Below are 17,240 nucleotides of genomic sequence, written 5' to 3' on the forward strand. Positions count from 1 at the left end.
GGGTCTAGAGAGTAGCGCTCCGAGGGGTTGAGCAGACCTTGGCTTGGTGCAGACAAATGTGACACCTGAGGAGTCCAAAGCAGCAGGAGGGGTGGGGTTCTACTGGCAACGGAGGCTTGGGGGTAGGTCGCTGTCCTTAGTGGCAGCTTTGATGGGAACCCTCTGTAGTTCCAGTGTTCTGACAAGGATCAGGCCGGGATTCAGGGCCCAAGCAAGCAGGTGAAGGCTCAGATTCCCAGCTGGCCAGAGCTGACACATTCCAGAACTATTTCCTGAGCACCTGCCATGTGGGTGCTGTGCTGGACAGGACAGTCACCAACTCTGTCCTCTAAAGGAGGGGACACATAACACAATAATTGCAGGCTGGAGTAAATGTAATGAAAGACACAAACGACATGCAGGGGAGCATAAGCAGGGGGAGGGTCCTCTTCCGAAAAGTCCAGAGGCCTCCCTGGCTGAGACATATGGTCCTGGCAGAGGGAACAGCCCGCACAGGGCCCTGAGTGGAGAGGGCCTCGGCCTGTGTTAGCAATGGAGAGAACCTCCCTGAACAAGGGGCAGGATACAGATGGGCCCACCTTGTTTAGGGCCTTGGGCAAGCATTTGGATTTTATTCTCCATGAGGGGAAGCCACTACATGGAGTTAGAGTGGGCATGCCGTCATTTGGTTTCTGTTGTGAGATTACTTTTGTTGCCTGAACTACACGGTGGGTAAGAGGGGACATAGGGAGATCAAGTATGTGGCTGTCCCTCCAGATGCCCAAGTGTGAGATGGGAGGCCCTGGATGAAGGTGGGCTGAGTGCAGGGGACACAGGTAGTGAGGGACATACCACCCAGGATGGGAAAGATGTTTCTTGACAGTGTGATGGTAATCCTTTATCCTTACAACTGAGTTCCCTCACGCAGGAGGTTAAATGTGCTTTTCTTTCCCGCTGCCACTGCTGTTCTAACACCTTCCAGGAATGTTGTTAGGGCTTTTTTTCTTCCTAACAGAATATGGCTTTGAAAACACTTTCCAGCATTTTAGGAGTCTGTATTAGTATCAGAATATATAACTCTCAATAAAGGAACAAAATGGTGGGCCTTCGCAGCAGGTACATTCCTGAGGCGGTATGTATCTAGGGAGAGCTCATTATTTATTAATTGGATTTATGGGGCTTATTCATGTGTTTCTTATTGTAAGGCTGTATCATTTTATTTCTTATTGCAAGACTGCACTGGCTGCCTTCGGTTGGACTCGGTTACCACGGTGATGACTGGTTTTACCACATCAATATTCTTACTTAATTTCTGATCTGTCCATTTGCAGAGCAGTCTCAGAATTCACTTTCAATCCATTGTCTTAGCTCTTTGGCCTTTGTAATTGCTGTGCACACACAATCATTGTATGAAAACCAATCCCCATGCAACGTAGGCAAGTCATTGATTTATGAAGAAAAAACCTGGCTATTGGTGGTGATGAAGCAAAGGTATTAAGTACTTTATTGACGTCTTAACTCTTTTGTGGAACAAAAAAAAACTTCAGCATCACCTTCTTTGCCAAAATTATTCCCTGCAGGCAGAGTGCTGAACAACCTGGCAAAGTCAGCCACTGAGAAGTACTTAAAAGAAAATCACATTTGGGAACGCGCTGCTGAAATTTCCAGCTTATTGGATGACAACCCCCGTGATGAGGCCACCATGAAATACACCGAAGGTGTTCTGATGTAAACATGGTTTTTTTTTCTTGGAAAATTATTGTTTTCTGTACTAGCTTTTATGGTTAAGACCGATGTTCTTAACCCATTATTAGTCCATTTCCCACTGATTGGGTAAAGAAATGCCGAATGTTAGCATTTCCATCTTCTGCTTCGTTCTCAACCGGGGGTGATTCTGCCCCTCAGGGGACCTTGGGCAATGTCTGAAGCATTTTTGGTTGTTACGACTGGGGGGTTGTTATCAACATCTGGTGGCTAGAGGCCAGGTTGTTGCTAGATGTGATAGAGCACACAGAATGGCCCTAGTGCGTGCTGCCAGCCCAAAGGTCAGCTGTGTTGGAGTTGAGAATAGTGCCTAGTTTCTCATAAGATCGTCAAATGTCTGCTTACATATCGCTTTGAAGGTCTCAAATCTCTGCCATTATAAACTGCTCTGCTGTTCTATGTCATCCCGTATAAAACACAGGATTTTTTTAAAAGAAGATTTTATTTATTTATTTGACAGAGAAAGAGATTGTGAGAGAGGGAACACCAGCAGGTGGAACACAGCAGGCACAGGGAGAAGCAGGCTTCCGGCTGAGCAGGGAGCCTGATGTGGGGCTGGATCCCAGGACCTGGGATCATGACCTGAGCTGAAGGCAGAGGCTTAATGACTGAGCCCCCCAGGGGCCCAAAACAAAGGATGTTTATAAGAATTACTTTTGATAGCAAAATGAAGTAGCCAGCATTATTGTGCCCAGTAAACACACATGTGTTTTATTTTCAGATTTGTTGCTGGAAACACGTCTCTTGCAAAAATGAGATTCCAAGAATGCTTAAATATCAGGAGAAGTTTATTTGGTGAGAAAAACATCCTGGTTGGAGAAATTATGGAATTTTTAGCAGATTTACTATTTTTTCTACCAGAAGATAGTGAAAGGCAAGTTTTTAAAAAAAGATTTAAAAAAATTATTTATTTGAGAGAGAGAGAGAGCATGAGTGGAGTGGAGAGGGGCAGAGGAGAGAAAGAGATCTCAAGCACAACCTTGAAATCATGACCTAAGCCAAAACCAAGAGTCAAATGCCCAACTGACTGAGCCACCCAGGTGCAAGTTCTTATAAAATGTCTCAAGTAGTGGGTCTTCTTTCTGCCCCCAAAACACCAGTGGAAGGGAGTTCTGGGGTTGAACCATTGGGGTGTCTCACGTCCTTGGCTGTAGCCTTGTTCAGAACCCTGAGGGGCTCACCGTGCCTGAGAGTTATGTCCCTGTTCATTGGTCAGGACACTGACCGCAGTGTATTTGAGAAGAGCTCTCAGCCCACAAAGTGCACAGAGTTCTTGGCAGTAGGAAAAGTACCAAGAAGTATGATGTTGTGTTTCTCTGTACACTCCCAGGCCTCGTGAGGAAGATGGACAACCAGCCCTTAAACCACACCTGCACTGAGTGGGTCCACTTACATACCGTCTTGTTTCCATAAATACAGTACCAGACTATAAATGCATTTTCTCTTCCATATGACCTCCTTCCTATCATTTTCTTTTCCTTAACTTACTTTCTTGTAAGAGAACAGTACATGACACAAAGCATACAAATCTGTGCTTATTGACTGCTTCTGTTATCAGTAACCCTCCCAGTCAACAGTGGGCTATTAGTACTTAAGTCTTGGGAGAATCAAAAGATAGCAGATTTTCAACTGCAGAGGGGTCAGTGCCCCAGCCACCGCATTGTTCGAGGGTCAGTTGTATTCACTTCCTGCTTCTGTGCAGGACTCAACTCCCTCGTTTGTGGGGCCACATCCATCGGTCTGCCTCTTGCAACTCTAGGCCAGCCTGTGATGTCTCAGACATTCCCTCTCCGTTTTCCTGCTAACTCTTCTCTGCCTGCTCAGCAAGTCCCCTTGCTGTCCTGTGAGGTGGGGGGCTTTCCTCAGCTCCCCCCACAAGGCACTGTTTAAGCTGTTAAAGAAAAAATTATTCATAATGGTGTAAGCAGGTCAGGGCCAGGGACCAAGGGGGAGGGTCTTGTGGGACAGCTAAGGGGGTTCTTGGCCTCAGGCAGGATGGAAATGAAACATGAGCCAGCAGGAGGTGGAAGCAGAGTTTATTGAAGATATATGTAGAAAGAGTGAGAGGTGTGTGTGTGTTTGGGGTGGGTGGGGGGTGGAGAAACAGATGAAACATCCAGGAGACTCAGAAAGGAAAGATCATGAGTCTTGGTTTTGCTTGGGGTCTGGGGTTTTTGCTGAGGGTGATATTCTGGTGTACTTGTCCCCTTAGGCATCCAGGAACCAGTTAGAACCAAGATGAGGGCCCAGGTGTTACTCCTTGGAACCAAGGGACCTTGGCATTGAGATGTTTGGTAATGGTGGTCTGGAGAGCATGTGTGATGGCTTCATTCAGTCATTTCTTACCTGGTCCTTTCTTAGATATCATCTGTTCTAGGGAAATCATTAATTCCTTAATCCTTCCAAGAAGGACCTATGCTGTTTGCATTATAAGGCATGTGTAGAGTGGGGTGGAGGGGTACAGGTCCTAGCAAGAGTAGAAGCCAGGAAAAAAACAAAAGAAAAAGCAATTTTTTTCTCTCATGGGGTCCGTTTGCTTTCTCTGTCTCAATAATAGTTATTAAAGAAAGGTAAGAGGGAGTTCACTCAGGTCCTGTGGTAGGGTTTTACAGAGGGGAAGAGAGATTGGACCCAACCCCATATACAAAGAGAAGTTGGGCGGGGGGGGGGGGCGTCGGTGGATGGAAAATTACCAAGAGGAAACACTGGCGGGGAGAGGATTCTGGCTTGATGGACCCAACAGGATTCTTGCTGAAGGCAGGCTGCGGGGATCGGACTTCACCTGGGATGTGACGGGGAAGGAGGAAACCAGCCTGATACTGAGGGTGATCAGACTGGTAGGGGTGGGAGAATCCTCCAACTGACTTTGCAGTAGTCTTGCTAAAATTGGGCAATGCAGAGATGAACACAGAAGTCTAAAAGTTGAGGCCTACTTTAGAAAGAGTGATAAGAGCCTGAGTAGAGTTTGGTCAAGGAGAGATTTTTTTTTTTTTTTTTTTAAGATTTGATGTATTTATTTGACACACAGGCTTCCTGCTGAGCAGAGAGCCTGATGTGGAGCTCAATCCCAGGACTCTGGGATCATGACCTGAGCCAAAGGCAGAGGCTTAACCCACTGGGCCACCCAGGCACCCCAGTCAAGGAGAGATTCTTTGTTGGTTTCTGTGTTTAAGAGAGGGTTGTGGGTATTAAGCTGTGGATACCATCAATGTTAGCATCTGCAGGGTCTGACCACTTCTCTTGACAGGTTGGTTGAGAGAAGGGTCTTTGTGAGTCTGGAGAGACAGAAGCAACACACCCTTCCTTTGGCGTCGGCTCACACCCTTTCCTAGCCGAGTCCGTGGACTGAGGGACTGGGGATGTTCTAGGTTCAATTACGAAGTTGTGAAGTTTTGTTTTTGGAGTTTCTGTCCCTCTGCCCTCTGTTCCCTGTCTCGATTTTCACTTTCAGTTTTCCACTTGCCTGGAGATAATTTCCCTCTTACCTCTCCCCAGGAAGGTAACCTCTTCCTGCATTTGCTCCCAGGAGGAATATGATGTTGCTAATTTCTAACACTTAAGTCCAAATCCATATTTAGCCTTTCTAAGAGTATTTACTTGTAAAAAAGTAGCCCAAATAAGGGAATGTGTAAGGGTAAAATTACAGGTGCTACATAGTAGTGGGGGCATGGAGGGCTTTGGGATCTGAGTACCTGGGTTCAAATTAGTAACAGGGAGAACTTACCATTTGGTATCTCATTCATTTCTTCACAAGTAAAATGAAAGTGGGGCTACTATCTTGTTCACAGGATGGTTGTGAGGGCTAAGTGATCCCGTGTGTAAGGTGCTTAGCAGAATGCCTGGCACATACCAAAAGAGTTCATTAAATTGAATTCTTAGTATTACTATTTTGCTCCCCGCCAGGTCATTTTTTAGACACTGGATACCAGATAAGCCTCCTCCTGTTCCTCTTCAGATTAGCATGATGAACGGAGAAAGGATTCTTCTTTACAGAAGCAAAAAGCGTGGCAGTAGAACCATTTCCTGGTGAAAGAAAAATCTAAGCATGAAACATATTGTCTGAGTCATTTCTGCTTCCCCAGGCTGCCCCATTGCAAATCCAGAGCTCGTGGGGTGTGAATCATAGACCTTTGATATCGCTCGTCCATTCCACAGGGATGGCCTCTGTGGCGGCCCACCTGACGATACCTGGCTGCCTTTTGCCCAGCCCTCACTGGCAACGGTCAGCCTTCTGAAACAATGGAAGGCCTTTCATCTTGTTGAAGGTTGCCTGTAGGTGACCACATCTTTCTAAACACCAGTTAAGACCAGGAGAGATTTTGCTGTGCAGCTTGACTCACCTCTCACACGGGGGTAGAGCCTTTGCCCTGGTGGCCAGGGCCCTTGTGACAGCTGTCATGCACTACAGAAATGATCCGTGGGATCCTGAGGGCCTTGTGGCATGGGGATGGGTAAGGCTGGGTAAGTGAGGTTCAAGTTAAAAAGAAAAGGACGGAGAGGAATAAACTGTCTTAAGTTAAAAAGAAAAGGAAGGAGAGGAATAAACAAACTGTCTTAAGTGGAACAGTAGTTATGTTCGCAGTAAAGTAAATGCCGTCTACTCCTTCTTGACTTTGTATCCATTCATTAGCCTCCTCTTCAAGGTCAAGTTTCTTCCTCCTTCCCATTTACTGTCATTTAACTTCTGCCTCTACCCAGCTCCATTTTACACTACTCCAGCCAACGTCATCAGGAACATGTTAAATGATGTGTCCCTTTGCACTTTTTGATCTTGTTGGCCTTCTCCTGCTGAAGTGTTGATGATGTCAATGACTCCCTTCCTCAAAAAACCCTCTGCTGGTTCCTGAGATACCTTCTCTCCTGGCTCTGTTTTCTGATGATCCCTGCTCAGTTTCTTTTGTGGGTTTCCTATCTCTCTCTTTTCCTCTCTCCCTCCCTCTTTGAGTGTTGTCCCAGAGGTGTTGCTGTTTTGGGTTCAGTTCATGGAGGCTGTGCTCGGATGCTGGTCTCAGCAGGAGTCTTAGCATCTCAACCTCACCTGTGCCTAGGGCTTTAGTCATGAGGTGCTGGCTTTTCTTCTCCATGTCCTTCTCAGTCCTCTATCATCTATTGGATGCCTCCGTTGTGTATTCCAAATTATTTGGGCATTTCGGAGTCCGCATTCTCAAGCCTGAACACGTTCCCTCCCCCCACCCACCCTGACGAAATGCATCTTCTCCTGTTTCACCCAGTGTGGACACCACGGCATCGTCTTAATTGTATTTATGATTAGTCACTATGCTGAAGACATTACATGCGTTTTTCTCATTGAATCTTCAAAACAGTTTGTTATTTATTTGTTCGAGAGAGAGAGAGAAAGCGAGAGAGAGATTGAGAGCACAACAGGGGCAGAAAACTGAGGTTCAGGAGGTTAGAAGGCTTGCCCAGCTTTGGAGCAGTAGAGTGTGGATCAGCACCCAGGGCATCTGACCACAGGGTGTCTGTGCCTCGCCAGCCACCACCAGGCCCGTCGGACTTGAGAGCTCAAGCTCCTGACCGCGTCACTCTACTGCGACCACAGCAATCACCCACTGCTCCCAGTACTGGGGCCACAACGTTCAGGGGGCGCCCAGCCTCTGCAGGTCTGTCTCCTCCAGGCCCACGGCATCTGCTCAGACCCTCGTGCTTCCTGTGGACTATGTGGCCTCCCTGCCCGCTTCAGTTTCCCCTGCACTCTTCCAGCCAGGCGAGTTTATCAAAGTGCACATTGGATCACATCATTCTCTTAATGAAATCTCCCTTTAAAGTCCAAAAACCCTTAGATCCGCACACAGTGCCCTTCATGAGTGTCTGGTCCTCTGTTTCACTCTCCAGCCTCTGCTCCAACCTTGGGAAGTTCTCTGTGGGCAAGGATTAGTCTTCCTCATCCTTGAGCCCCAGCCCTGAAGGTTTGTTGAATGAATGAATGCAGTGCTTCTTTAATGCAAAACTTTAATTAAATGTCTCTTTTCTAGATTCCAAAGGAAGCAAGCAATTGAATATTATAAACAAGTGATACAAATAAAGGAAAATGCGGGGACTTTTGCCACCTCCTCATTCGTCAGGAAGCAGCTGAACGTCAGCCTCAGTGACACCTTGTGTAAATTGGGTAATTGTCAGTGTGTTTCTATTAGAAGCCGTGGACTTTTCCCTTTGACCTGCATGATTTGCTTATTTTTAAAATGTCTTCATTTCTGAAGCAGGAAAGCCCTGTTCCACAGACTTTCAAATTTTTAGGCTCCTTGTGTATCTTCCCTCATTAGGAACATGTCTTAGTCTGCTTGGGCTGCTAGAACAGGATGCCATAGACTGGCAGGCCTGAGCAACTGAGGTGTATTTCTTCAAGTTCCAGAGGCTGGGAAGTCTAAGATCAAGGCGTCGGTAGACTCGGTATCTGGTGCAAGTCTGCCTCCTGGTCCACAGACAGCTCTTTTCTCTCTGTGTCCTCACATGGTGGAAGGGAGGGCACCTCTTTTATGAGGGTGCTAATCCCATTCATGAGGGGTTCACCCACATGACCTGATCACCTTTCAAAGGCCTCATCTCCAAATACCATCATTTGGGGGTTAGGACTTCAACATAAGAATTTTTTTGGGGGGGGGGGCGCAAATAGTCCGTAACAGAAAGAGATCTTCTTCTTCTTGTTTTTTTTTTTTTTTTTGTTTGAGAGAGAGACAGAGAGAGCACAACAGGGGGAGGGGCAGAGGGAGAAGCAGGCTCCCCTCTGTGTGGGGCACCTGAGGCAGGGCTCCATCCCAGGACCCTGAGATCATGACCTGAGCCAAAGGCAGATGCTTGACTGACTGAGCCACTCAGGCACCCCAGGAAGAGATCTTCTAGAAGTCTTTCCATCCCATATCTCACTCATGTGACGGGGCACCATGCCCAGCCATACCCCTCTCCTGGCAGGGTAGGTTCCCTTCCTCCTTCTGATTCTGTTTTAAGTCACTGTTTGTATAGGAATCGCCTGTTCATGCTTAGTCCTATGACACTAAAGTAACAGGTGGCTGAAAATCACAAATGGCTCTTCACATGGACCCACCTTTGATTTTACATATAGAACGTAAGACTCAGTGCCTCCGATCTGGCCCAGAGATTTGAAGGCAATTTCTGATTAAAGGTAAAAAATTAAGGGTGACTGGATGGCTCAGTTGTTAGGCATCTGCTTCAGCTCAGGTCATGATCCCAGGGTCCTGGGATCGAGCCCCTCATCGGGCTCCCTGCTTGGTGGGGGGACCTGCTTCTCTCTCTCTCTCCCTCTGCTTGTGTTCCCTCTCTTGTTGTGTCTCTCTCTGTCAGATAAATAAATAAAATCTTAAAAAAAGAAAAAGATAAAAATTAAAAACTTGAAATGACAGTTAAAAATGGAATTGAAAATGCGGTCTTAAACCCGAGGAGGAGGGGAGGGGTTGGGTGTACTCACTCTTCTCACTACTCATTTCTGGCATTTCTCTTTTGCTTCTCTTCACAGAGGTTCTGATTCTTTCTTTGAGTTTCTTCCACCAGTGTCGTTATTGCCTGTGGTTTGTAGTGCATGCTGACTTACTTCTTCACTGGCACTACTGTTACTGGACCCTAAAATCAGTTTCGTGTGTCTGAGGCCCAGTTAGCTAATCTGTGAGCCACCATGTCAGAAGCAGAGAAAGCTTTATTACCAGAAGGGCAGACCGATGGGCAGTCAGGGGATGGGTCTCGAACCTGCCTTGTCTTGGTTGAGCATAGGGACAGCTTATGTGGGTCTAATAAAATATGTGGGGGTGAGGGTGGGAACAGGATGGGCCTTGAACCTTCACAAGGAGAGGCTCAAAACTTCTGAGACATTGCGCTCTGGGAACATCTGGGCTCCACGTAATGGTCTCAGAGCGTTACTTGTTGGCTTTGTGTCTATAGGTTATCATGTCGCCTCCCTCCTTGGTTCCTGTTGTGGGCACTGGGACAAAGAAAACAGGGACAAGGTTAATGATTCTTGCAAGGCTGTGGAGGAAATGTGCTGACGTGTAGCCCGCAGGTTACAGGAGAGGAAGGGCCTAGTGACAGTTCCCATAGATGAAGAAACATAGGCCCTGGTGAGGTTAGGGTTACATATGAGGGGCGGTCTGCCTGGCTGACTGTTGATGAGCTCCCCAGAGGCCTCCTGAGAGAGGGTCCTCCTCGCCAGGCTCTGCTGTAGCCAGGGACCACAGTGTCTGGGCCCTACCCTTCCCTGCCTCACCACTTATTGGGCCCAGGACCCCATTAGCTTGCTCTGCAAATAGGGGCACATAGTGAGTTTTGTCCTTTACCTGGAGTGTCGCTGCCAAACTTGGGAACCGAGGAGATTGGAGAGTTGAGTTGGGGGCTGCAGATAATTCCCAGACAGCAGGCTGGAGGCTGGCCACAGCGGGAGGGAGGGAGGAAAGGGGTGGGGTGGGGGTGGTCAGAGCTGTGAGTCCCATGGGGCAGGGATGGGGAGGGGTGTGCCTCCAGTGAGCAAGTTCCCTGTGTGCCAGGTAGAGACGTCTCAGCTTTATTTCTTCTACTAGGTTAGAACAGAAGTCTCAAGTGCCACGACTAGAAAAATTCTGGAGTACTATCAGGGATCATGAAATCTCATTGCCACAAGGCATGGCCAACTTCCACCTAAACAGGTTTTCAGCCCATGCAATACTATCCCTCAGGACAGAAGTCTGGAGAAACCTCAATTGTCAAGATGGGGGGAGGCGAGGAGGCGGGGGAGAGGAGGGGACAGGGAGCATTACTGTCATTTAGTGGGTGGAGGCTTGGGGTGCTGCTAAACACCCTATGGGGCTCAGGACAGCCCCTCAACAGCAAAAAATTATCCAGGCCAAATGTCAAAGTGCTAAGATTGAGAAACCCTGAGTTAATCAACCACTTTCTCCAGCGGGCATGTTTGTTGTCCATTTTACCATAAAACACGATTGCTTTCAGCCTGGTCATTTCCCAAGGAGGAAGAGGCTTAAATACTTGATACCTGCAGGGAAAGGTTATTTTTAGTCCATAGATTTAGGAGTGTGCACGTGTGTGCGAGTGCGTGTGAGTGTGTGTGTGCGTGTGTGTGTGTGTGTGTACAGTATTTTCTCAGTAAGCGTTTTCAGGCTGAATACATGAAGGATTTTGTTTACAACCAGAAAATGCAGATGCAGATCTATGCAAAAGCAACTGTACACCTAATATGGTTGCTTTGTACGAATAATTTGTTCCCGGTGGTGGAGTCTGGTCTATGACGGAGGTATCATGTATTCATTACTCTCAGATAACAAGTTTATTGTCATGTACATCACACTTACGCATGGGAGTGCTCAGAAATGCACAACTCCAAGGGGTGGTTAGGACTTGGGGTCTGTGCACCTAACTTGGCAGGGGAAAGGGAAGGGGAGAAAGGACAAGGACATTTAATAGAAAAGCAAATTATTTTTTGGGAAAGATGAATGAACCTTAGGAGAATAAATGAGGTGTCGTTGGTAGCAATGTCTGTCTAGGTGTGGTGCCAGCTTCTTGCGTCCCAGCAGAGAAGATGTGAGTTGCCCTGGGGAGGGAACTTACAACGCTTGAGTCCTTTTGGGGGACTCTGCTTTTAGGCACATGCAGGATTTTAAGAACTCAAAAGCCTTCCGCTCAAAGTAATCCTTAGATCATTGGGAATGTGGCATGCTTTGGGGTAGCCTTTCTGGATCTCCTTTGCCTACCTTCAATGGAGAGTGTCTTTCTGAATGAAATGTGTTTGCGTGGACTCCATCAAATAAGAAGTAAGCCAGAGTCACGTACACTCCCTGCTCCTCACCATGCACCTTTGTAAACCAAGTCTTAGGCCCACTATAGTAAAAGTGTTACCGAACGTGGGTCGTCAGAGCACTCCTTCGACGCTATGTAATTTTGCATCAAGGAAAACAAGAGCCACAGTATACTGACCACTACCAGTTATATATTCAGTGCATGTGTATTTTAATCCTTTATAAATTGTAATGCGTAATGCAATTGTAAGCATGTTTTATCTTACCCAACTAGTTTGTAGATCTGGGGTGGTTTGGGAGAATTACTTGCCTCTAAAGAAAAACAAGCCTCCTATGGTCCCCCCTCCCCCCGGAAGCAGTCAGCTTGAAGTCGCTCACACCAATGAGCAGGTACAAGAAGTTGCTAACACAAGTCATTGCTTGCATCTGCCCGTTGTGACTTTGGATCGGAGGCCCATGTATGAAACTGTTGGTTCCTTTCGTCTCTAGCTTGTCTTGCGGGATCATTTCCTAGGGTGCTCTGCAGTGGGCTACCTACCACTTTGAAGTTGTCCCTTAGGTCCTTCAACATAAATTTTTTGAATGCCATATGGCCTGTATTTCCATTTAGATCATCCTACACATACCTTCTAAATTTGGGAACAATCTGTCTTGGTCTTTTCTGGTTGCAGTCGCAGACAAACAGGTGGAAATAAGGTTCCCTGTGCCTGGAGGACTGTCCTAAGTGTACCCGGGATATGAAAACAAAAGACAACTTTCGCCTTTCACTAACTGCTTACTTTGTTAGGAGGCAAAACAAGCCTACAATAGAAGATGTAACATGTGGAAGGTTTAGAACATGGCCTGAGTAGAGGAGACTGAACTGGGTTTGAGTTCTCACATGGCTACAATCTGGCATGGGATCCCAGCAAGTCACATCCTCTTGGACACAAGTCCATCTCTGGCCCTCTTTGTAAAATAAGGGCGTTGAGTGCTTTGAGACCCTCTGCAGCGTTGATAGTCCACGTTTAAGTGCAAAGGAAGACAGTGATCAGTAGCAGGAGGTTTTTCAGGGAAAACCTCTCGCGAGGTACCCTTAAGGAACTGAAGGGTGTGAGCTGGCAGAGAAAGGTGTGGCTCTAGGGAGAAGACCTGCATGGACAAAGGTAGGAATAAAGAAAGATGGAGAGGGGGCCACGGGGGACTGTCATGAGGGGCTATGGGAAAGGGTAGGACAGGAGGTGAAGAAGCAGGCGAGCAGGTAATGGTGGCAGCAGCGTACTGGTCTGTAGGCAGACCTGCGTGTGGGCAAGTGGAGATTTAAGTCTGAAGAAGGCTGGGGGGTCCGTGACGCCCCTGTGGGCTTATTCTCTTTGGGAGATTATTTTGGAAATGATTCACAGTTCGTTAGAGCTCATTAAGGCTGTCTACAGTCTGTCTCCCTGTTCAGAGTGAAACGAATTTCCTGTCCGTTATTGGGGAGGAAGAATTCCTGTCCCTTCAGAGGTCCTCATGGCTGGACTAAGAAACAAGTTGACATGAGACAGATTAACAGGAGAAAATCAGATTTAATAGCACACATTTGGGGAATCCACACAGACATAGAAATTCTAAAGACAGGCAGAATGAGGGATATATGTCAGCCTGAACTAAGGAGAACGGAGGCTTCAGTGGAAAGGGACACAGTTTATGGGGACAGTGAAGAACAGGGGTCGGTTATTGGGTGTTTGCCCTGCTGGACCGATGGGTCACTCAGATAAAACTTATTTCTGCTAACAACCCTTATTCTAGGTAAGCCCCCAGTTTTTTTATTTGAGAGAGAGAGAGCGAGAGAGAGCGCACAAGCAAGGGGAGCAGCAGAGGGAGAGTTACTGAGAGGAATCATCAGGGATAAGAAATTCTGGGTCAATAAACCTAACGGTGTTCTTGCTGAAGGCAGGCATTATCTGGGGTGTGATGGGGAATGAGGAACCTGATGTCCAAGATCAGAGTTGAGGATGTTAAACGGACTTAGCAGGATTCTTGCTAAAACTGGACAATGAAGAGATGAACATGGAAACCCAAAGTGAGACCTGGTTGAAAAAGAGCCTGAGTCGAGTTTAGTCGATTGTAGATTCTTAGGTGACAATGTGTGTTTTAGTTCCTGGGGATATAGCAGTGAGCGGGACAGAGAGAGACCAGCGCTGCCATTACTGGCTCACGCTGACGCAGATAGCTGTCAGATGACTAGAGACGCAACCACGTAGCTGCGTAGTTCTAGTTAGGTTGCTGGGTACACAGGAGCTTCTGTAACCATGGAAAATGCTCTCCTGGCAAAATCCAACCACTAACGGGATGCGGATCTGTTGGAGGGAGGGGATGCACTGGGGATGTTTGTCCGGAAGTGATGTGGGATACTGACTCTGAATGGTGAGAAATCAACTTGCTAAGTAAAGAGGGGTAGGGTGGCAAGAGTCATCCAGGCAGCGGGAACAGAAATTGCAAAGCTGGAAGGAGCTAGAAAGGCCAAGGTGGCCAGAATGCAGAGACCAATGTTGGGGAGAGGGTGCCCGAGGAGAATGTCAGAGAGGTACTGGGCTGAACACATTCCCCCAGGCCTGGTCAAGGATTTGGGGTGTCACCATAATAGTAGCTGCAAACCAGTGCAAGGTTTTTGCCAAGCAGAGGGATTGTGGGGGACCTGGGGTCATTCCTTTAATGTAGCCATCACGAGAGGTTTCTAATACAATATGCTATGCCAGAGTCATGAAGAAGCTCAAAGGATCTTTTTTTTTTTTTTTTTTTTTTGTGGGGGTGGGACAGAAAGAGAGAGAATCTTTTTTTCTTTTTTTTTAAAGATTTTATTTATTTACTTGACAGACAAAGATCACAAGTAGGCAGAGACGTAGGCAGAGAGACAGGAGGAAGCAGGCTCCCCACTGAACAGAGAGCCTGATATGGGGCTCAATCCCAGGACCCTGGGATCATGACCTGAGCCTAAGGCAGTGGCTTAACCCACTGAGCCACCCAGGTGCCCCAAGAAAGAGAGAGAATCTTAAGCAGACTCCATGCCCAGCTCGGAGCCCGATGTAGGGCTCCATCTCACAACCCTGAGATCATGACCTGAGCTGAAATCTAGGGTCTGACGCTTGACTGACCGAGCCACCCAGGCACCCCCAAAGGATCCTTTTTTGACACTGAGTTTCTGTTTCTTTCCAGTGTGAGTATTTTGACCTCTCAAACAGACTGTGAACTCCCAGGATCAGGGGCCTTGTCCAAGCAGGAGAAAGAGTGCTAGCTGTAGGACAGGGCTCTGCCAGGGCAGGAAGGGTGAGGAAGTACATCAACAGGTTCTTTCTGGGTATTTACACAATTCGCTGAGCATCCAAAAGAAGCAGGAACTAGGCTCCAGGCTAACAACTTTGAAAGAAATGACCCAAATTGCATTTTAACCTATTGGAAACAATTGTCATCAGTAGACTTTCCATATTGTGGTTTGGATTATAGATTAATGCTGATAAATTGCTAGCTTGAAAGTCTTGGCACCTTCTTAATCTTTTATTATTATATTTGATCAATATATAAAACCCACTATAATCTTGAAAACTGGAAGATAGTGGGCTCCCAGCAAGGATAATTCAGATTTTAATTATAACATTTTTATGCATGAGATTATAGTAAATACATATTAAGTGATGGATTTGTGAGGGGCAATAAATTCTACATTTTGTTTCCCCTTCTGATTATGGTTTTGTGAGGCACTTATTCAAAACTGAAATCTTTCCATGGACTATATCCTTTACAACTTGTCTCTCCTCAATTTCAATCCAGTTTCAAGACAAATCTTAACCTACTAAAATGGTTAATTCTGGAGATTTTAATACTAATCCTGATGATGAAAAGAGGATTTTCGTGGTTTGTGTTCCACACTACTTCTGACACGGAGCCATCCTCCTGTTCTCTTTTTCTGATAAGTGCTTTAAATCTGCCTTTTGAGAACTGATTTCAGTGGGAATGTGGCTTTTCATATTCCATTATGTCAAGCTCAGTGTTCTGTATCGAATTGTTTATTTTGGAAGAAGTATGGTTAGATGAACTTTATGTTACTTCCCTCGCCCTGGAATTCTTTTAAAAAAGAAATGCCAACCATCTCAGTCAAATTTAGAAGGGAGAAATTAAACAAAAGCTCTAGTGGGTGACTTTCAGTAGGGTGAGTCAGTCCTCTCTCCTCATATGATTTTTAAATGCTCACCTCAGCCATGGTCATCTTCTCTACAGCAGTAGGTCCCTTACTCCAAAAGGTCAAGCAAGTGCTATAGACAGAGTGCCTTTTATTTTAACTTACACGTAGAAATGTAATCATTTCCCCAAACTTTTAAATTTAGATACAAGACCTCCCCTCCCTTCCTTCTCCTTCCTTCCTTCCTTCCTTCCTTCCTTCCTTCCTTCCTTCCTTCCTTCCTTCCTTTGTTTTTATCTTTCTTTCAATAATTGGGTCCTCTGATTGGAATGAGATGTCATCGTTCTCAAAATGCATCACCCAGAAGCCAGTTTTGGCTTCTGTAGGGTGAGACCTTAGACAGTAGTGATGCAATCTGTGCCCAATCCTAGACTGCTCCCTCTTTCTTCCCTCAACCTTTTACTATTGCCTTGTGCTGGAATTTGTAAGAATTCCAGAGCATTCAGCCTGTTTTTCATAGAAAACAACTCTCTTTCATTTCACACTAAATATCTCATCAGTTTGTACTGTACTTAATTTAGTTACCAAAATGAGACAAACAATCCAGTTGACTCTTGGTCACGCTAGAACCCAGCAGTGAGGAACAGAAGTCTGCGGGCACAGCAGAGATGAGCCTCCTGGCTGCAGGCTCTGAGTGTGCCCTGGGCACCAGCCTGTTTTATTTTGCAGAGGAAATAGAGGGCCCTGGTTAATCCAGCAGACTCATGCATGTCTGTTAACAGGGGTTCCTTTCTTCTTCTTCTGTAGATTTCATCTTATTTATTTATTTATTTTTAAAGATTTTATTTATTAGAGAGAGAGAGAGAGAATATGAGCAGGGGGAGAATCAGAGGGAAAAGGAGAAGCAGACTCCCTGCTGAGCCTGGAACCTGACCCGGGGCTTGATCCCTGGACCGTGGGATCATGACCTGAGTCGAAGGCAGGTATTTAACCGACTGAGCCACCCAGGTGCCCCAGGTTTCATCATTTTTTTAAAAACGATTTTATTTATTCATTTGGCACACAGAAATAACAAGTAGGCAGAGAGGCAGGCAGAGAGGGAGGGGAAAGTAGGCTCCTTGCTGAGCAGAGAGCCCGATGTAGGGCTCGATCCCAGGACCCTGAGGTCATGACCTGAGCCGAAGGCAGAGTCTTAACCCACTGAGCCACCCAGGTGCCCCGGTTTCACCATTTTTAATGGGTTATAAGTTTGTAAGTACTTTTGGTTGCAGAAGAATGTCTAATAGCCCTCATAAGCTTAGAATACTTTTTTTTCGGAGAGAAAGCATGCAAGCTGGGGTGGATGGGGAGGGGCAGAGGGAGAGAGAGACCCTCAAGTAGGCTCCACACTAGTGTGTAGCCTGCCACGGAGCTCAATATCGTGACCCTGAGATCATGATCTGAGCTGAAATCAAGAGTCAGACACCGAACCAACTGAGCCACTCAGGTGGCCCTCTTAGAACATTTTTTAACCTGGAAAGGACTCTAGAGATTACTCAGCTAATTTTAAAGCTGAGAAAATAGCAGATATACTTACCCTGGTACAATTGATCAGAGAATCCTGTTGATTA

General features: G+C 46.4%; 1 protein-coding gene across 1 annotated transcript in view; it reads left to right on the forward strand.

Annotated features, from left to right (window-relative positions):
- LOC116862682 (putative tetratricopeptide repeat protein 41) overlaps positions 1-17,240 on the forward strand; it is an 89,492-nt gene that overhangs the window by 62,971 nt on the left and 9,281 nt on the right. Inside the window, exons 12-14 of the mRNA XM_032850045.1 lie at positions 1,560-1,707; positions 2,465-2,617; positions 7,737-7,870. Of these exons, the coding sequence (XP_032705936.1) occupies positions 1,560-1,707; positions 2,465-2,617; positions 7,737-7,870 (435 nt within the window). The remainder of the gene's footprint in view (positions 1-1,559; positions 1,708-2,464; positions 2,618-7,736; positions 7,871-17,240) is intronic.

This window comes from Lontra canadensis, unplaced genomic scaffold (assembly GCF_010015895.1).
Source record: "Lontra canadensis isolate GAN:19392208 unplaced genomic scaffold, GSC_riverotter_1.0 scaffold299, whole genome shotgun sequence".
In the NCBI taxonomy this organism is placed as follows: Eukaryota; Metazoa; Chordata; class Mammalia; order Carnivora; family Mustelidae; genus Lontra; species Lontra canadensis.